Below are 21,935 nucleotides of genomic sequence, written 5' to 3'. Positions count from 1 at the left end.
TGAAACTTGTATCTGCTGCTGCTGCTGCTAAGATACTTCAGTCGTGTCCGACTCTGTGCGACCCCATAGACGGCAGCCCACCAGGCTCCCCCGTCCCTGGGATTCTCCAGGCAAGAACACTGGAGTGGGTTGCCATTTCCTTCTCCAATGCCTGAAAGTGAAAAGTGAAAGTGAAGTCGCTCAGTCGTGTCTGACTTGTATCTAGTTAGGTTCAAATCTGAGCTCTTCACTTTGGCCTCTGAGGTTCATGCTTGGCCCTCTACCCACCTTAGACCATTTTCTACTGCTTTCCTCTTGAATCTCTGTGTTCCTACCACGCTGGTCCTCTTAGTCTGTGCCCACCACAGGGTCTTTGAACAGCTGATATGTCTACCTAGAAGGGCCTCTCCTTTGATCTGTGCATGATTGGCTGTTTCTTTAAGTCTTACCTCATTTTCAGTTCCCTGGAAACCCTAAGTACCAAATTCTGAGTGGTTCTCTAAACCTAAGAGAGAACCATTTGTTCTCTCTTATGCCACCACCCTGTTTGATTTTCATCAGAGTGTTTAGCACTTTTAAGCACTTTCAAATTTATTTATTTGTCCTCCTGTTTGTTGACTGTCTTCCTTAACTAAAACATTAGCTCCATGATAGCAAAAACTTTGCCTGCCTTATCCCCACATTATACCCACCACTTAGAGATGTTCTGATACACAGTAGGAGCTAAATTAATGCTTGCCAAATTAGTGAACAAATGAATGAATGAATTCTAAATGCAGCTAGGACAGCCTTTGTTTACGTAAAAGAAAGTCTATAAGGAGAATGATTTCCTAGGGTTAGGGTTTGCCAGAAGTCAAACATGTTTTGTTTTGGTTTTTAATCTGAAATCAAAAGTCATAGTATATATAGTCATTGTAAAAAATTTGGAAAATACAGAAGCCACAAATCCAAGATTTAAAAGGAATCTGAAATCCCCTATGTTCAAACTATGGTATTCTTTATTTTTGTTCAGTCACTAAGTCATGTCCAACTCTTTGCGACCCCATGGACTGCAGCACACCAGGCTTCCCTCTCCTTCACTAGATCCTGGAGTGTGCTCAAATTCACGTCCATTGAGTCAGTGATGCTATCTAACCATCTCATCCTTTGCCTCCCTCTTTTCCTTTTGCCTTCAATCTTTCCCAGTATCAGGGTCCTTTCCCATCAGTCGGCTCTTCGCATCAGGTGGCCAAAGTATTGGCACCTCAGCTTCAGCATCAGTCCTTCCAATGAATATTCAGGGTTGATTTCCTTTAGGGTGGACTGGTTTGATCTCCTTGCTGTCCAAAGGACTCTCAAGAGTTTTCTCCAGTACCACAGTTCGAAAGCATCAGTTCTTCGGTGCTCAGCCTTCTTTATGGTCCAATTCTCACATCTGTACATGACTACTAGAAAAACCAAGAAGCAAGACCTAAAGTCTTACAGCCTTCAGAATGAAAACCACAGCCACAGAAAGCTAATCAAAATGATCACGTGGATCACAGCCTTGTGTAACTCAATGAAGCTATGAGCCGTGCTGTGCAGGGCCACCCATAACAGACAGGTCATGGTGGAGAGTTCTGACTATACGTGGTCCACTGGAGAAGGGAATGGCAAACCACTCCAGTGTTCTTGCCTTGAGAACCCCATGAACAGTATGAAAAGTCAAAAAATAATTGTTGTATGAATGTATATAACCCATTTATATATTTTTAATAAATATCAGAAAACACTAGATATACTGTTCTGTAATCTGCTTTTTCACTAAAATATAACATATCTCTGTGATATTAAATAGTCCCCTACAATTTTAATTTTTTATTTATCTTTATTATAGTTTGCTTTACAGTGTTGGGTTAGTGTCTACTGTACAGCAAAGTGAATCAGCTATACAATACATATATCCCCTTTTTTAAAATTTTCTTCCCATTTAGGTCACCACAGAGCATTGAGTAGAGCTCTCTGTTCTTATTAGTTATCTATCTTAAAAGATAGTAGTGTATGTATGACAATCTCAATCCAAATTCATCCCACTCCTCCTTCCCCCTTGGTATCCATACTTTGTTCTCTATGTCTGTCTGTTGCTGCTTTGCAAATAAATTCATCTATGTTATTTTCTAGATTCCACATATAAGCGATATTACACAACACTCATTTTTCTCTTTCTGACATATACAAAAATAAACTCAAAATGGATTAAAGACCCAAATGTAAGGCCAGACACTATAAAACTCCTAGAGGAAAACATAGGCAGAACACTCCATGACATAAATCATAGCAAAACCTTTTTTCAACCCACCTCCTAGAGTAATGAAAATAAACAAATGGCACCTAATTAAACTTAAAAGCTTTTACACAGCAAAGGAAACCATAAACAAGACAAAAAGACAGCCCTCAGAATGAGAGAAAATATTTGCAAATAAAGCAAATGCAAGGGATTAATCTCCAAACTATACAAACAACTCAACCAGCTCAATATCAAAAAAATAAACAGCCCAATCAAAAAATGGGCAAAAGACCTAAATAGACATTTCTGCCAAGAAGACATACAGATGGTCAACAAACACATGAAAAGATGCTCAACATCACTAATTATTAGAGAAATGCACATCAAAACTACAATGAGGCATCACCTCACACTGGTCAGAATGACCATCATAAAAAAACATACGACCAATAAATGCTAGAAAGGGTGTGGAGAAAAGGGCACCCTCCTACACTGTTGATGGGAATGTAAACTGGCACAGCCACTATGGAAAACAGTTTGGAGGTTCCCTAAAGAACTAAAAATAGAACTACCATATGATTCAGCAATCCAACCCTGGGCATATATCTGAAGAAAATCATGTTTCAAAAGATACGTGCACCCCAGTGATCACTGCAGCACCATTCACAATAGCCAGGACATAGAAGCAACCTAAATGTCCATAAACATAGGAATGGATGAAGAAGATGTGGTGCATATATTCAATGGAATATTACTCAGCCATAAAAAGGAACAAAACTGTGCCATTTGCAGAGACATGGATGGACCTAGAGACTATCATGCAGAGTGAAGGAAGTCACAATTTTAACATATACACATTATTAATCACATAAATATACAAAAGTATCTTTCATTCTCCTACCTCCCACCAAATTATATATATGAATGTCTCTTATTGTAGCTTTACAAAACTGTAAAGTGGTTTAGAGTGGCTAGACATTTTTCTTGCATTTCTTGGCCATTTGTGTTTCTCATCTTGAGCATATAATTAAAATGCAAGAGAGAGAGGCTCTGGGCTGCTGTGTTGGGTGAAGGACTGAGACTTGATGCCTTTAGCTCCTTGGTTACAGAGCAGCAACATAAGGAGTCCATAGTTCCAAAAAAGCCTGGTTTTTTTTCCCACAGAGAGACACAGATGCCTGATTCTTAATACCATTTGTAAAGCTGTTGGGAAATATGGAAAAAAAAAATAGAGCTCCATTTATTAATGCAGCCCAATTCAATTTCCTCTACTCAGACAAAAATGGTTTATCTGTAATTGTGACTTGTGCCTGGAGGGAGTGAAATAATACAGCAGAAGTGATGAGAAAACAAATTCACCCTGTACAGAGGCAGAGGAAATAGACTCTTGGTTGAGAATCCTAAACAGACCGGAGGCAGCTGTGCTAACTGGGGCCAGTAAGGACAGCACTGGCACCTATTTCTTCCAAAAATACCTCAGGTACCTACGTTGGCATGTGACAAAACTGCATTGTGCATAAATTGCCTTGATACATCTAAGTTATGGAACATCTCAAAACTTTAAGTCCTGGGTTTGACCAGGACAGGGGAAAAGCTCTTTGTTTATATGGAAGGAAAAATCTAAGTTATAGGTTGTCTTAGTCAGAGAGATGGGTTAAATTCTTCTCCAGGGAAATTCCTCATACATTTTTTCAAAGAATGCATTATAGCTGTGAAATTCCTAGTCCCTGTCCAATGTCTGTGGGAGATTTTCTTCTGGTTTCATGTATGGAGAGCTCTGGAAGATTTCCTTCATGTTACCACCATCCTACAGAGGATATCTATAGGTATTCAGGCCATATCTTTATTCACAGGGTTTTAGGTGTGCCATGGGCCAGTGAATAAGAGGGGAATGGACAACTCTGCATCTGCATAATTAATGGGTGGCTTGTTGGATGATGACACCAGGGGGCACCTTGTTGCTGTCAATGAATGCTACCTGATCCTTGCAGATTAGGTCTCTTATCTCACACTCTCCTCTACTTGTGACCCCTTTGGTTTTCCTTTTACTTAGAGTGTGGATCCTTTTGAGCAGTCTGCAGTTGGGGGAGGTCTTTCTGTCTTGGAGAATGGTTTATGAAATTTACAGTTAAAGTCTTTGTGGTGGTGGTTTTATTGTTGGGTGGGTTAAGTTTGCTGTCTGGGCTGAGGATCAAGAAAAGGCTTCCAGGACTTTTGTGAGTATGAGTGAATTAATCAGTTATTTTAAAACATTATCTTAACCACTATTGGAAGACAGTAAAGCTTGCTTTTCACTGCTGTTTGGAAATGGAGACCACTGAACTTGGAATAAGGAGACAGGATTCAAGATGCAGTGTTTTCACTAATGAGAGTGACCTTGACCTTCTCTGTTTCTCTTGGATTAGCCTCCTTGTATTAGTGCCCAGCCCCTCGCTGCCACCCTGCACTCTCCTCTGCTTGTTGGCCACCTCCACTTGGATGCCATGTAATTGCTCACAGCTAACCCATCAAACTTAATGGGCTTACAACTACCCTCATGTTCTCTTCCTTCCTCAAATCCCAGTCTCCAAATTGCCCCTGCTCTGATTTGGTGAATGACAGAACATCCATTAAGTTGCCCCAGCCAGATACCCGGAAGCCATCCTTGCCTTGATACCCCTCCCATGCCCGCATCGACTCGGCCACCACTGTCAAGTCCATCCCAGGAGTAACTGACATTGCCCCAACTCTTCAGCCTGCAGTTACATCTTCATTACAGGTCCCCTCTTCTCTTTCTGGAGACATTGCAGTGTCTTCCTTATTTATCTTCATCTAACCCATCCTCTATAAACTCCTGCTGGAGCCATCACCTTTATTAAAATAGTTTCTAGAACTTTCCCCATTGACTGTAGAGCAGAGTCCAGCCCTGGTGTTCATGGGTCCTCACAATCTGGTCCACACTCACCATATTTCCCTCCATTGGTCCTGCCTGACCCTCTCATCATTCTGTGACTACAGCTCTCCACCCACCCCCCACCCAGTACTGCTGACCCACACAGGACCCTCTGCTGTTTCCTTTGTTGGGACTGCTCTTCCAATTTTCCTCTGCTCCACCGGCTCAGTCCATACTGTTTTGTCAAGTGGCTCCTCCCCTATGACATGCTCCTGGCTCTGAAGAAAGTACTAATAGCTTTCTTTTCTTTCAATCTTGCATTTATTATTCTTTTTATTGAGATATAATTATATATAACCGTGTATAAATTTAAGATGTACAGTGTATTGATTTGATACATTTATATGGTACAAAATGATGATCACCATAGAGTTAGCTAACACTTCCCTCCCATAGCATAATTATCATTTCTTTCTTTTGGTGAGAACATTAGATCGACTACTAGCAATATTTAAGTATATAATATTGCATTACTAGCTATAATCACCATACTGTACATTAGATCCCCAGATCTTGTTAATCTAACAACTGTAAGTTTGTATCCCCTGACAAGCATCTCCACATCCCCACTCCCACAGCTCCTGGTAACTACCACTCTGCTGTCCATTGCTCTGGAGCTGCCACTTATATTTGATTCCTAAAACCCCTCTTTCTAACCATCAGTTTACATGTCTGGTCTAACTGCATGCCCCTCCCTGCATGATGCCTGGGATCTTCTCACTAAAGGGTGGATGGTTAATGGAAGGGGAGCCATTCTAGCTGACTTTTCTGTTCCTGACCCTAAGCTCTAAGATTACATATAAGCCATGCTATGGAATAAAACAAAAAATTCAGAGTTCTAACCTGCTTCCACTGAGAACTCATATAAGTACAATGCACATTAGGCTTTTTATGTCATTTAAAAATAACTTGTTAGTTTTTTTATATTCTTTGCTCTATTTCTGTTTTTTTCAGTATATAAACATTTCCCTATTCAAACAGAGTATGCTCATTTTAAACATTTTGTTCAGGAATCTTAGAGTCAATTTTGGAGGGGCAGGGACTAAATTCATTCTTTGGAAGATAGAGGTAGAAGCCCAGCAATACATCTGTCTTCTCATGAACAGTTTTTTTTTAACTTTTATTTCTTATGGAAAGCTGACTGCTTGGAATGATATGCTCTTTCTTGTTTGTAAATAAGATGCAGATCCACATCTCACTGGAAAGTTAGGAAAACATGAGGGATTGTGGGACGTTCTTACAGTTGTCAGCAAGCCTTGTGATTCTCAGTCTTCAGCGGGTCCTTCATGACTTTTCTGGTTGAGGCCGAGATGCCCATTTCCTTGCAGCTAGAGCATCTCATGCTCCTTCTCAGGCTTCCATAGAGTTAGGCTTATCCTGCCCCTCACCTCACTGTGGGTGCCCTTCCTCTTTGATTTAACTGGTAGAATCTGGAATACCAGAAAATGAAAAGAAAAAGAATCCTAGAAGACAAAACATTAAGCTCATTCACTTCAAAAAGTAATACCTTTTCTCCTGAAGATCTAGAGATGTTTCCAGCATCATCCTTTGGAACCTGTGAAGGTAATTTAAGCAAATGCTGTGTATTGTTCTTCATCTTTAGATTTTCCATTAAGTATATGAAATCAGTCTTTAGTTGTTAAGATTCTGTGTCCATGAAAAATTATCACTAAGCTTTTGTTCTAAATTTATGAGCTAAAGGTTCCAAGAAAATCCCTGCTGGGTATGTCTGAAAGAAGCTATCTGACAGTTTTAAGTGAGTGAAGTGAACAGATTAGTGTTTAAAAAAACCTTCTTTGTACCTAGATGCTCTGAGATGGATGTGTCAGAGGGTGAAAGGGCAGCTGCATCAGACTCCAAAGAGGTGGCTAGGACCGGGAAGTGGGTGAGGAAGAAGAATTAGGAGGTGGAATTGACAGGCTGGGTGACTGTCTAGAAAAAGGGTGATGCTGTGTGTTTGGGGGAGGGTATGATGTTTATTTTTGTAGGAAGTAGCTCCTAATCTTTAAGCCTCTGTTCCCTTATCTGTAAAATTTATAGATAATAACCCTAGTTAACAGGGTTGTCATGAGTATTAATTGACCCATAGCAATAGAAAATATATATTTTTTTTTACTATGAAAAAGACAGATACTCTGAAAAATAAGATCAACATCCCCAAGAGAATGTATATTAAGGGCTTATATGAAAGCCTGCTGCTAACCTATCATCACTGTAAAGCAAAAGTAATGAAAACTCTGACTTGGGGGCCAGAAAAGAACCCCTAAATAAACTTCTGTATGACAGAGAAGCATTCAGTATATGATAAGGTACCTTTGCAATACTGGATCCTTCTGTCTCCTCTTCAGATGTAGGGTAAACTATCACCCTAAGATAATCTTTCCACAACAGCTCCATCTGAAGCTTTACACCTAAAACCCTACTCCTGCCAAGTTATCAATGATGAATCCTGTTATTCCCTTCATAGCACTCACGTTACCTTGCCTGTGTGTTGGTTTAGTTGTTGCACGTCTGTATCATCCTCCAGGATGGGGCCAAGACCATAATCAGGCTCAGACTCAACTGTATTCCAAGTGTCTGGGCCAGTGCCTAGCACACTTAAGTGCTCAGGGAATATCTGTTGGATGAATGAAAGACGAGCCATCCAGTTTGTGAACTGGCTCACATGGATGCAGGCTTGTCTGTGTTCAAGAAGAATCTTCTAAAGCAGCCCTTCAGGGGTACTCTGTCAGAGAAGGGGGAGGGAGAGCATGGGCAAACTGAGCTTGCTCAGATCTTGGTAAATAGCACTCAGAAAGTGAGTTGTTGTTTACTTGCTGAGTTGTGTCTGACTCTTTGCAACCCCATGGACTGTAGCATGCCAGGCTTCCCTGTCCTTCACTGTCTCCTGGAGTTTGCTCAAACTCATATTTATTGAGTCAGTGATGCTATCCAGTCATCTCATCCTCTGTTGCCCCCTTCTCCTGCCCTCAATCTTTTTCAGCATCAGGGTCTTTTCCACTGAGTCAGCTCTTCACATCGGTGGCCAAAGTATTGGAGCTTCAGCTTCATCATCAGTCCTTCCAATGAATATTCAGGACTGATTTCCTTTAGGATGGACTGGTTGGATCTCCTTGCAGTCCAAGGGACTCTCAAGAGTCTTCTCCAGCCCCACAGTTCAAAAGCATCAATTAATTCTTCAGTGCTCAGCCTTCTTTATAGTCCAACTCTCACATCCGTACATGACAACTGGAAAAACCACGGCTTTGATTATACAGACCTTTGTCAAAGGAGTGATAGCTGATTTTAGTACTGTAAAGAAAAAATAGAGTTTTAAAAGTTTCAAAACATCACACAGAATGATTTATAGCACAACACATTGGTATCTTTGGCTTTGAGGTTAAAATTTCATACTCCATTATGACTTCTCTAGGCCTCACCAACTTGTAAATATTTTAACCATGTTTGCAACCCTTTGAACTTAAAACTCCTGCAGGTCTGGTAGGAAACAGAGCACATGTCAGCAGCAATTTTCTCTGGGCTGTCACCTTTGAGGACTATTGGGATCTCCTCCACCGATTTCCTACCTGTTCTCTACTTCCCTGCACTGTGAAGGTAGTGCTTTTCTGATAATAATAACTACCACCTAAGATTTATTTTCAAGAATATTAATTCTGTACATTTGGGGTAAAAAAGTCAGGATCAGAACACAAGGAGGCAGGAAGTGAAAGCAGAGCAGTGTCTGATGGAACGTCCAGTCTGTTTTTCCTGCCTGTCTAGAAATCATCACCAGTGGTCTGAGCAGACAGAGCACTGTGACACTCCGTCCGCCCTTCCTGACTCTCTTACTGTCTCTCCCTCTCTTGTCTGTCCCTCTCTGACACAGCTCACATAAGCTCCCTATTTAGAGATGCCGCAGTTGTCAGTGTATCGGATGGTCAGGGAAACAGATGAGTCCTATGTTAGAATCCTCTACAGCAGGGGTCCCCAACCTCCAGGGATGATCTGGGGTGGAGCGCATGTAATAATAATAGAAATAAAGTGCACAATAAATGTAGTGAGCTTGAGTCATCCTGAAACCATCCCTTCCCATCCGTGGAAAAACTCTCTTCCACGAAACAGGTCCCTGCTGCCAGAAAGATTGGGGACCGCTGCTCTGTTATAGCCATGAAGTTCCTGTGAAGAGTGTTCTCTTTCCCCACAGTGGTGTTGAGGAGAGCCCAGCTGCGCTGTTGGAATTCTGTTTTGTCTGCAGCTGTAATTCTCCAGAAGGTTTATTGGCCTTTGTCCCACCACTGCATGTGATGACTGGCCCCACCGAGCAGTACTCTTGTGTTACAGGGAGGAGACACTCAATGAGTGCTTCATCTGATAAGGGAGATAATAAGAGGAAGATTATCCAATATGCCAAACCGTCTTACACATTTTCAGAGTTTTTTCCATGAATTACTATAATTTGAGACTCATGACCATTTCTTCGAAACGGATAGGACACATAATGTTGTCTCATTTTATTTACAAAGGAGGAAATTGAATTATACAAATGACTGACTACCTGGTCGAATAGCCCTGTCACTTAGTGGTGCTGGGAACTGCTTCCATTTCTTGTTATTATATGTCCAAGAATATACCCATTGTATCACAAAATATTATTAAAATATTTTATAACATTATTATACTTCATTATATGATAAATATGATATGTGACAGTGCCAAGGATTTTCAAATAATTTAGACATCAAATAAATTTAGGGATCAAATAAACTGAGACAATCAGTTTCTTGATACTTGATGTCTAAATTTATTATGAAGAACATTTAATGTGTGTAATAACTTTTTATTATCTTCCTAACTGGAGTTGTCAGCTACAATTTCAGTGAATCTCCATAACTATTTTAACTAAAAGCCAAATCCACTACACCTGTGAAAGCTGTTAGTTTTCAAAATAACTAATAAGGTACATGATATTGATGATGATAGAGTAGCTAGCATTTACTGTGCCTGCTACTTATCAGGCACTCAGTTACATGAATGTCAACATCAGTACTATTTTACAGGCAGAAAACTACACTTCAACAAGCTTATATAGCTTTCCCGAGGTCACAGGGCTGGTCAGGTAAACTTAACAGCCTGCAATGCTGTTTCCTAGTTAGGGAAAAGTAACTAGAAATGTTAGAAACAGATAGCTGACAGAAGGGAGAAAATCCAGACTATTTAAAATCCTCAGTCTTTCCCTTGAGTAAAGGAGAGAGCATGTGTTAGGAAAAAATCAGTAATTTTTCTTGAGTAATTCCTGTGATAGCCCCTGATCTGAACATGCCTCGTGGATCACCTTCATTAATCCTCCTAGCAGCCCTGGGAGATAGGTCCTGCCTTTGCTCTGCTCATTTTACAGGCATGGAAGCTGAAGTCAGATAAATGGTACAGCCAGGATTAGAACCCAGAGGTTGTGCTTTTACTTTTACTTTCTGTAACTCCTTTAAGTTCTCCTTCATCAACTGGGAGCCAGCACTACGCAAGGCAGTTGATATACTCAGTCTCATTTCTTTGTCCTAACACCCGTGGAAGATTTATTGTCTCCACTTTCAGATGCCCTAGGGTTCCAAGTCATGTAGTAGCTCCCAGTCACGCACAAAGCAAAGACAGATTTGTTCCCTTGCCTCAAATCTGTGCCAGGAAGTTTGTCCCCAAAGCAGACATGAAATCCAGGCTTATGAAGAGCTCTTATCATTGAACTCTCTTCCTCTGCTGTGGCTTCTGCTTGATTTATCAGTGTTTCTGGCATCTCATTGTGGAAAATCAATTCCTCTCCTCACACATATCTGCTGCTTTCTTTAGCTTCTTGTCACTGCCCAGACATGCATTCCTGATTCTTCAAACAAACAAGACAAATCTAAACAGGAAGGGTGTTCAAGGGCATCCAAATGCTGTGCTATTGCTGTCGGGTCTGTGAGTGCAGTGCCTAGAACAAGAACAAGCTGCTTGTGCAGTTTCTCCCAGAATCCTTGGGTTGGCTCTGCTTCCCTTTGTTTCTTCCTCTTGAAATGTAGCCACACTTCTGGGTAGAACAGGGCAAGGTAGACAGAAATGGTTGGGATAATACGGGATGCTGGTCCTGCTAGGTTCCTTCCCTCTAAATAAAAGCTGAAGGTCCCCGAAGAAAGAGGGTAAAAGAATCATACTTAAGATCTCTGAAAAGTAACTTAAAGAGTGGGAACAAGTTAAAGTAAGAAAAAAATTTTACATGCACGAGATGCAAAATATTTTTTTATCATTATAGTTACTAAAAGGGAAGGAGACACTTCAAAACTATAGTGAAACTTGAAGCTTGAGAATTAAGAGAGAATAACTCTCCATGGAAAAGAACAGATATAAGGGATGATGGTGGTTTTGTTTCAGGTTTTTTATTTGCTTTTAGGGGTTTTCGTTTTGTTTTTGTTGTTGCTTTGGGGTTTCTTTGTTTAGCGTGTGCTATCAAGTCACATCATGTTGTCTTTATTTATAATGATAAGCACACAGATTCATCTATATTCCATCCAAATAGACAAAGGGAGGTTTTCTCAATATCTGAGGCTTGGTCTACTGCCATGCCAGTGAGCCCACATTAATCTTTAAAATCCTTGATCTGTGTTCCTGCACAGTATTGGTTCGTTTGGCATGGGGACTTCCTGATTTGTTTTTCAGTATCCTAAAGGTTTTCAGTAGTTTTTCAGGAACTGCTGGTGGTGGCTAGTGAGGGAAGGCCTAGCAGATACTGTCCCAGGGCTCCACCTCTGTGCAGCCTATCTTTTTATAAGTAGGGATTCTGCTCAGAATTATATCAAAAAGGGAACTGCAAAGGGGTGAAGATATTGTGAATTTTTAGGAGTATTTTCCTTTCAAGTGTCAGGTTTGAAAATTGACTAACCCTGGTGAGAGGAGGAACTGCCCTGTTGAAACTGGAACTGTGGGTGGGGAGAGGGAGCCCTCTGGGGGATATCTAGAAGTGACCTCCACCCACAGTGCATAGCTGGCTTCCCCATTCTCCCCGATCAAAATTTATAGTCTGGTCTGTACTGTACTTTTTTATATAGTTGAGGTCATACTGCTTACATAAACTGCTTCTTCCAGTAATCAATATATTGCAAGCTTTCCCTCACATCATTAAACTCCTAAACATACATTTTAATGGATATACAATATTCTATCACATGTATTTAATCATTTTCCCACTGGAAATTTAGATTGACTTTTTTTTTTCTTTCCACAATAAATGACACTGATGAAAATCTTTGTCCATAAATTTTTGTCAACATTTCTCATTATTTCCTCACGCTAATTTCCTAAAAGTGGAATTTTTGAATCGACAGATATCATGCCTATAAAACTCAATGTATTTTGCTAAGCTTTTTTCCAGAAATGCTAGATCAATTTATATTCCCACAGTGAGATATAATAATGCGTAACTTCAACTGACTGCTCTGCATATAATGTTTTGTTTTGTCAAGAGAGGAGAAAAAAAGAATATTTTTATTAGAAAATTATCTTTTGCACTCAGTAGCTATTTAAAGAAGAAAAATGTATATATGTACAATAGTGGGAGGAAAAAAATTTTTTTCTAAAAATGAAAGTGAGAAAATGTACCAGCCAAGAAATAGAACTGAATGGTAGTATATGGGGCACAGTTACTAATCAGCTGAAATATTTTCAATTATAGGAATTTTTCAATATTCCTAAAATATTGAAAATACTTTGCTCCCAGAACACTGACTCGGGGATGCAAGCACATTTCATGCTCAGAGGTACGAGTGCAGGACTTTCAAAGTCTTGAAAGAGAGAATTACATTATATTCAGATCCTACATTTGAAACACGAGGTTAGAAGTAGGGGTACCAGCAGCTGTCCTCCTGGGAGACTGTCTTCTTAGTCAACTGATGTTGGATGCTTAGGTTCAAATCATGGCTTTGCCACTTACTTTGTGAATTTGGTCAGGTCAGTTACTCTTTCCAGGATGCTGTTTCCTTTTCTATCCAAAAAGGGACATTTTAGCATCCTTGTGAGGACAGAGATAATGCCATGAGGTCCTCAGCACTTTGTCCAGAGCTGTGTTGTCCAATACGGCAATCTCACGTGGCTGCTGAGCACTGGCAATATTGCTGTTCAGTTGCTAAGTCGTGTCCTGCTGTTTGCTGAATTGAGACATGCTGTAAGTGTGCAAATACACACCAATTTCAAAGACTTAGTACTAAAAAGTATCTAAACTATTTTATTATTTTGATATTATTACATGGTGAATGATACTAGTTTAGATATCTTGGCTCCAAATAAAACACATCATTAAAATTAATTTTATTTCTTTCACTTTTCAAATGTTTCCTTTTTGTTCTTTAATTTGGCTTGCATTTTATTTTTATTGGAAAGCACTGCTCTAGAACATAATAAAGATTCAAATATTTTTTAAAAGAAATCAAGGTGGGTTGCTTCTCCATCACAGAGTTGCCTGGGTATTGTTTTATTTTTGTGGGGCAGGGGAGGCATTCAGTTCCTAGGACACTGTAGGACATTGGGCTGGGGTCCTCTGGCCTGGATGGTTTCCAATTGGCTAGGGTAAGGATGTTGTATATTGTTTCATTGTTTGTCAGGGGAGTGAGTGGAGAGTTTAAAAATAGCATCCCCCTCCCTCCTCTGGCCCCATGCTGATCCCTCCTGAGTTATTTCTGTTGGCTGCATTAGGAGCCTGACATTTGATTCATTCAGTGGGCCCTGCCTCGGTCCTTTAAAACAGAATGGACAGTTAGTGAAAGGTCAAAGCCACTATGGCTGGTGGTAGCTGCCCTGGGCCATGACAGGCAGAGGAGACACGGAGAATTGAAGAAACAGTAATGGCAAAATGCTTGGTCAAGATCCAGACTCGGAGGGGTCTCCGCCTGCAGTTAGTGAACCACTGCAACAGCAATGTGTTTGTCCGTCTGCTGAGACACAGTTCCAAGATCACAGCCAGAAACACGGGTACGTGCCCTGCAGTGGGCTCTGGTCTGCACCTCAGAAGGGTGCAGGCTTCCAGCTGCCACTCACCCGACAATGTCAGAAGTCTGTGATAAGGATGAGAAGGAGAAAGAGGGAGAAAAGCAGGGAGGCAGGAAGGAGAGTGGGCAGGCACTGAGAGAAAATGGGAGGGCTTCAAATGGAGGTCCTGACACTTTCATTAAGTGAAATGGTAGAAAGTCATCCTAAAGGCTAATGAATTACATGCTAATCAGTAGCTCGGTTAGGAAGGAGGCAGTGGTGGTGTGTCCAATCCATTGGCTCAGGAATGAGGGGCGATTACAGACAAGGCAGATTGGACGATCAAAACATGCTCCTCCCTCCTTTCATTGTTTAAAGGGTAAGATCTTCAAGTGCGCTTTCCTGGATGAGGCAAGACCCTCCTATATCTTCAAAGTAGAGCTGTCCTAAAATATGGTCCTGAAATATAGTATCAGTTAAAGAATTGGGATCAAACTGAGGTTCTGCCAGTTTCCTTTTCATTGAAAATGTATTTTGTGGTCCTTGGAGGAAATGGGAATATATATATATGTTATATGTGGTTTTCACCAAATGATTAAAATTTTAAAAATCCTGGGAAATGTCTGGAATTGGCCATACCTCATGCACATTTGTGGAAATCACTCCTAAGTGAACTTAGTTGTATTTGTATAATGACATAGATAATAGATGATGTGTTCTCATAAAAGATATTTTAAAGTATAATTTTATAGAATGTTTTCCTTGACCCTAATGTTCCTGATAGCCAGTCAATGTACATTGACATGTAGAATGGCTATAGGATTTTTTTTATCATAAATGGGATTGTTCGATATGTATTATAGTTCCTTTTTTTCACTTTATCATATGGCATGAAGGACTTTCCATATCAATACATATTAATCTGTATCCTTTTGAAATTGGCTGAATAATATCTTTTAGTGAAGACATATCATAATTTAATCACCAAATTATTACTGGAAATTGATATTTCCTATTTAGTGGCTGTAACAGACAGTGCTGCCAAGGAATGTGCATATACAAGTATTTCTTTATGACAGATTCTTAAAAACATAACTGCTGATTTGACAGATATACACATTTTAAATTTTGATGGAAACAGGCAAACAAATTATCCTCTGAAAAACTAATACTCACTAAAAAGGTGAGTACAAGAATGACTTCTTCCCCACATAAGCACTAACCCTGATGTGACCAATTTCTAAGACTGAAAAAAAAAAATGAGATTTTATTATTTTAATATACCTGTTCCTTTTTACTTGTAAAGGTGAGCATCTTTTCAGAGGATAATTACCCATGTGCATTTCTGCTTGGAATTACTTGTTTACTTTGTGCATTTCTGTTTCATTTTTGTACTTCCCTTACAGATTGTGAGAATTCTTATATTATCTTTTTTCCTCCTAATTTGTTCTTGGCTTTTAATTTTGTTGTTGTTCAGTTGCTCAGTAGTATCCAACTCTTTGTGACCCCATGGGCTGCAGCACTCCAGGCTTGCCTGTTCTTTAATTTCCATTGAGTCAGTGATGCCATCCAACTGTCTCATCCTCTGTCGCCCCCTTCTCTTCCTGCCTTCAATCTTTCCCAGCATCAGGGTCTTTTCCAATGAGTCAGCTCTTCACATCATGTGGCCAAAATATTGGTGCTTCTTTTTGCCTTTAGGATTGACTGGTTTGATCTCTTTGCTGTCCAAGGGACTCTCAAGACTATTCTGCAGCATCTCAATTCAAAAGCATCAATTCTTCGTCATTCAGCATTCTCCCATCCTTACATGACAACTAGAAAAACCATAGTTTTAACTAAATGGATCTTTGTCAGCAAAATGATGCCTCTGCTTTTTAATATGCTGTCTAGACTGATCGTAGCTTTTCTTCCAAGCAGCACGCATCTTTTAATTTCCTGGCTGCAGTCACTGTCTGCAGTGATTTTGGAGCCCCAAAAAGTAAAGTCTGTCACTGTTTCCATTGTTTCCCCATCAATTTGCCATGAAATGATGGGGCCAGATACCATGATCTTAGTTTTTTGAGTATTGAGTTTTAAGCCAGCTTTTTCACTCTCCTCTTTCACCTTTGGCTTTCGGGGTAGCTCAGCTTGTAAAGAATCCACCTGCAATGCAGGAGGCCCCAGTTTGACTCCTGGGCCGGGAAGTTTCCATGGAGATGGGATAGGCTATCCACTCCAGTTTTCTTGGGCTTCCCTGGTGGCTCAGATGGTACAGAATCCACCTGCAATGCAGGAGACCTGGGTTCAGTCCCTGGGTTGGGAAGATCCCCTGGAGGAGGGCATGGCAACCCACTCCAGTATTCTTGCCTGGAGAATCCCCATAGACAGAGGAGCCTGGCAGGCTACAGTTGCAAACTGTCAGATGTGACTGAGTGACTAAGCACAGCTTTCACCTTCATCAAGAGGCTCTTTAGTTCTTCTTTGCTTTCTACTATTAGAGTGGTGTCATCTGCATAGCTAAGGTTATTGATATTTCTCCCAGCAATCTTGATTCCAGCTTGAGCTTGATTCCAGCTAGATGTAGCCTGGCATTTCACATGATATACTCTGCATATAAGTTAAATAAGCAGGGTGACAATATACAGCCTTGACGTACTCCTTTCCCAATTTTGAACCAGTCCATTGTTCCATGTCCAGTTCTAACTGGTGTTTCTTGACCTGTATACAGTTTCTTAGGAGGTAGGTAAGGTGGTCTGGTATTCCCATCTCTTTAAGAATTTTCCGCAATTTGTCGTGGTCCACTCAGTCAAGGGCTTTAGAGTAGTTAATAAAGCAGTAGCTGTTTTTCTGGACTACCCTTGCTTTTTCTATGATCCAATGGATGTTGGCAATTTGCTCTCTGATTCCTCTGCATTTTCTAAATCCATTTTGTACATCTGGAAGTTTTCGGTTCACATACTGTTGAAACCTAGCTTGAAGGATTTTGAGCTTTTAACTTATTTTAATGTTAACTTTGTAGCACAGGTACTTTTCATATGCACAGACAATTTCTACACGTGCAGACTTCCTTTCTGAGTTTTATATTTTGTCAGTACCCCTCATTCCAAGACTATAAACATGTTTCCTGTGTTTTCATCCTCAAAATTAATGTAGTAGCTTTAACTATGTGAAATTTCTGATAGTCAACTGCCTTTGACCTACAAAAATAGTGATTTCATGTGGTTTGATCTAATATTTGCTTTTAACTGACTTGCTGACTTCTTTGGAATTTTAAATGTGTGTTTGACAGAAAGTAAGGATATACTTTTTCTCCTTTCCAATTGGCTAATGATTTTTCTCAGAGTTATTTATCATAACCTCTCATTATTTTCAAAGGTGTATTTCTGAATTGCATATTTTAGTATTCCTGCTCCATTATGAACAACAGTATAGTTTTGACATCAGATAGGTCAAATTCCCCTTATGGATCTTTTTTTAGCCAGAGTTTCTTGATAATCATGTGCACTTTCTCGTTTGTCATTTTTGAAAATGTGTTGAGATTTGTATTAAAATTGCAGTGAATTTTAATTAGAAGAGATATGGATCTTCAAAATAATTAACTTCTCCTATTCAGGAACATTGTTATATTCCTTCATTTTTCCAAGGTATTCTTTTATGTTATTCAGCTATGTTTTATTATTATCTTCATGCAAGTTTTGAATATTTCTTATGGATATCCTAGATATTATGTGCCTGTTCTAATTTGTGTGTTTAGCTATTTTGAATGGGATTTTCCATCATCATATTTTTACATGGTCTTTGTTGCTTTCAAGCTGAACACCTGACTGACTTATAATTAATCCCCCTAGCTTCTTATTAGAATCTTTGCCTTTTCCTGTAGCTGATACAATAACCTAGAGATAGTGACAGTTTTGTGCCCTCCTTTCCAATATTTATGCTTCTTATTTTCTGTCTTTATCATATGGCATTATTGAAGTTCACCACAATGATGCTGAAGTGCAGTGAGGGTATTCTGTCATGTTCCTGATTTTGGTGTGATGATTGACTGTGATGACAGAGAGACCCATGAGATGGTGACAGCTGCATCAGTTAGGACACCATTAGCAGCAAGTAACTCTAACAAACCCTGGTTTAGATAATAAGGTGATTTATTATCCCAAGACTGCACCAAGTCCAGAGTCAGGGAGGATTCCAGGATTGAGAAGCCAGGTTCATTTCATCTCGCTGCACTGCTCTTGTCAGTTAGCCAGAACTCCCCCTCAAACCATTTGCCGTCAGCACCACAGGATAACTGCCAGAATTCCTGGTGTCTTCTTCACATACAATGTTAAGGGAAAGTTCGTTATCTGTCCAGTATGTTCTTCTTAGAAGCAAGAAACTTTTCTCAGAACTTCCCCCCTCCCCAGGCAACTCTTCCCTTCATTTTTCATTTTCAGGGTTGGCTCACATGCCCACTTCCAAACCAGAGAGAATTAAATTACTGTGATTGGCTTAGACTAATTATCTGGGAGAGAAATGGATGAGTCAACCACGGAAACTATGAGATAAGCATCTATGTAGGAGAGCCTTCTGAGAGAAGGTGAAACATTAAATTCTAAAGAATGAGTAGGAGCCATCTGGGTGCAGAAGGACTTTCCAGGGAAAGGCAGTTTATACAAAGTCAAGGAGGCACGATATAGTGTGACATATTTGGGCACCTGATGCAAACAGACAACTCATTGGAAAAGTCCCTGATGCTGGGAAAGATTGAGGGCAGAAGGAGAAAAGGGCATCAGAGGATGAGACGGCTGGACGGCATCACTGACGCAATGAACGTGAACTTGAGCAAACTCTAGGAGACGGTGAGGGACAGGGAAGCCTGGTGTGCTGCAGTCCATGGGGTCACAGAGTTGGACACGACTGGGCGACTGAACAACGACAACAAAATACATAGGAATGATGGAAATGTGTGGGGTAGAGGTGTGCTTTATATACTAAAATGGAGTTTACATTTTATCCTGAAAGGCATGAAAAACATTTAAAGAAGAGAATTCATACAACTAATTAGGCATTTAAAACTATTTTTCTGGCAACAATTCAGGAATGAGACTGAGATCAGGGAAACCAGTGAGGAGGCCACTGCTCTTATGCAGTTGAGAAGTGGTAATCATGGGGTAATGGAGAGGTGGGGATCCCTTTGAAGGGAATGGCTACCCACTCCAGTATTCTTTGGGCTTCTGTGGTGGCTCAGATGATAAACAATCTGCCTGCAATGCAGGATACCTGGGTTCAGTCCCTGGATCGGAAAGATACCCTGGAGAAGGGAATGGTTACCCACCCCAGTATTCTTGACTGGCAAATCTCATGAACAGATGAGCCTGGTAGGCTACAGTCCTTAGGGTTGCAAAGAGTTGGACATGATTGAGTGACTAACACTTTCACCTTTTTTCACTCTCAAGCATGGGGAGATGGAGAGGCAGGGACCACTTTGAAAGTGAATATAGTGGCAGAGTTTGTAGAAGCTGGTGACAGGTTAGGAGTAAGCAGTGAGTGAAAAGTTACGGCCAACCCTTAGATTGCTGGTGTGGGCAGAGGGTGGTGCTCTTTATTAATATTATGTAGTAACGAGTAGAGGAGGAAAAGGCTGGGGTGGGACATACATTGCTTGGATTTGGAAATACTGAGGTTGACGATCCTACACTCAGGTGTGTGGTGAGTCTGCAGCTCACTGGATGGTTTTGAGTTGAGATGGGTCAGAGATGCAGTAAGATGTATTTCTCAAACTAAGTTATGTTCAAACATCTCTGGTCAAGTTAAACCAGTTTTTTAAAAAATAATTTTATGTATGTATTTATTTTGACTGTGCTGAGTCTTCATTGCTGCGCAGGCTTTTCTCTTGTTGCGGTGAGCAGGGGCTACTCTTCATTGCAGCGTGTGGGCTTCTCATTGTGGTGGCTTCTCTTGTTGGGGAGCATGAGCTGTAGGACATGCAGGCTTCAGTACCTGCGGTACATGGGCTCAGTGGTTGTGGCTCACAGGCTTGAAAGGCTTAGTTGCTCCGTGGCAAATGGCATCTTCCCTGACCAGGAACTGAACCCATGTCTTCTGTATTGGCAGGTGGATTCTTTACCACTAAGCCACCAGGGAAGTCCTAAACTAGTTATTAAGTTAAATAAAACAAAACTGGTTTCTTCTCCTTAGGATCTTTCAGACATTTTAATACATAAATAGTAATGTTATTGAGTGTTTACTAAGTGCCAGCCACTTCCCACATGTTTATTTATGACTCCTCTGTGCACAATATCCCCATATGATATGGCCTGAATTTTTCCCATTTTATAGATTTTACAGAAAAGAGTGACTTAGTAGCTTGTCCAAGGTTACATGACAATACAAGGCCAGGATTCAGATATAGAATATTTAAGAGAGACCTTATAATCTCTTTAGTTTCAGTTTATCGAGGCATAATTGACAAAACTGAATGATATTTAAAGTATACATTGTAGCAATTTGATACACATTGTGAAAAGTTCCCCATATTAGTACATGCATCACCTCACATATTTATCTTTTTTTCAGATGAGAACACTTAAGTTCTACTCTCTCGCATATGTCAACTATGTAAAACAGTATTACCAACTATAAAGATCATGTTTTACATTTGAACATCAAACCTTATTCATCTTTCAGCTGAAAGTTTGTACCCTTTCCCCATTTTTCTCACCCCCTAGTCCATGGCAACCATTTTACTACTTTCTGTTTCTATGAGTTTGACTTTTCCTTTTTCTTCAGATTCCACACATAAGTGATACCATGGGGTTTTTGTCTTTCTCTGACTTATTTCACCTAGCATAATGCCTTCAAGGCCTATCCATGCTGTCACAGATGGCAGGATTTTCTTCTTTCTTATGGTTGTATAATATTCCATTGTGTACATATACTACCTCTTCTTTATCCATTCATCTGTGCTGTGCTGTACTTTGTCACTCAGTCATGTCTGACTCTTTGCAACCTAATGGACAATAGCCTGCCTGGCTCCTCTGTCCATGGGGATTCTCCAGGCAAGAATACTGGAGTGGGTTGCCATGCCCTCCTCCAGGGGATCTTCCCAACCAGGGATCAACCCAGGTCTCCTGCATTACAGTTGGATTCTGTACCATTTGAGCCACCAGGGAAGCCCAAGAATACTAGAATGGGTATCCTATCCCTCCTCTAGGGGATCTTCCCAACACAGGAATTGAACTGGAGTCTCCTGCATTGCAGGCAGATTCTTTACCAGCTGAGCTACCAGGGAAGCCCATCCATTCATATACTGATGGCCATTTAGGTTGTTTCCATATCTTTGCCATAGCGAGTAATGCTGCAGTGAACATAGGAGTGCAGATTTCTCTTTGAGATCCTGTTTTCATTTCCTTTGGATATATACTCAGAAGTGGAGATAGCTAGATCATATGGTAGTTCTGTTTAATTTGGGGGGAACCGCCATACTTTTTTCCATAGTGGGTAAACCAACAGTGCACAGGAGTTCCCCTTTTCCTGCATCCTCACCAGCACTTGTAATCAGCAAAAAACAAGACCTGGAGCTGACTGTGGCTCAGATCATGAGCTCCTTCTTGCAAAATTCAGGCTTAAATTGAACAAAATAGGAGGAACTACTAGACCATTCAAGTATGACCTAGATCAGATTCTTTATGATTATACAGAGGAGGTGACCAATAGATTCAAGGGATTAGATCTGGTAGACAGAGTGCCTGAAGAACTATGGATGGAGGTTTGTAACACGGAACAGGAGATGGTGACCAAAACTATCCCCAAGAAAAAGAAATGCAAGAAGGCAAAGTGATTATCTGAGGGGGC

At 40.4% G+C, this 21,935-nt stretch overlaps 1 protein-coding gene and 1 long non-coding RNA gene across 7 annotated transcripts in view; one reads left to right on the top strand and one right to left on the bottom strand.

Annotated features, from left to right (window-relative positions):
- Nucleotides 1–21,935, bottom strand: part of LOC112447824 (uncharacterized) — a 109,562-nt gene that overhangs the window by 5,294 nt on the left and 82,333 nt on the right. The window contains exons 3-4 of one of the 3 annotated variants that reach the window (XR_009495628.1): nt 7,636–8,447; nt 6,664–6,711 (exon numbers count right to left, since the gene is read on the bottom strand). This is a non-coding gene — a long non-coding RNA (uncharacterized lncRNA). Of the gene's footprint in view, nt 1–5,242; nt 8,448–21,935 lie in introns of those variants that run through there. The other 2 variants (XR_009495629.1, XR_003036085.2) reach the window with 2 other exon arrangements.
- The window catches only part of FRMD3 (FERM domain containing 3), a 343,971-nt gene that overhangs the window by 283,611 nt on the left and 38,425 nt on the right, over nt 1–21,935 (top strand). Inside the window, 1 exon segment of one of the 4 annotated variants that reach the window (NM_001046348.1) lies at nt 13,854–14,123. The exons of 2 other annotated variants lie outside the window; for them this stretch is intronic. In NM_001046348.1, coding sequence (NP_001039813.1) covers nt 13,997–14,123 — 127 coding nt within the window. In that variant the 5' untranslated portion in view covers nt 13,854–13,996. 4 annotated transcript variants of the gene reach the window in all.

This window comes from Bos taurus, chromosome 8, assembly GCF_002263795.3.
Source record: "Bos taurus isolate L1 Dominette 01449 registration number 42190680 breed Hereford chromosome 8, ARS-UCD2.0, whole genome shotgun sequence".
NCBI classification, from domain to species: Eukaryota; Metazoa; Chordata; class Mammalia; order Artiodactyla; family Bovidae; genus Bos; species Bos taurus.
The sequence above is the reverse complement of the archived record's forward strand: the minus strand, read 5'-3'. Positions and strand labels throughout refer to the sequence as shown.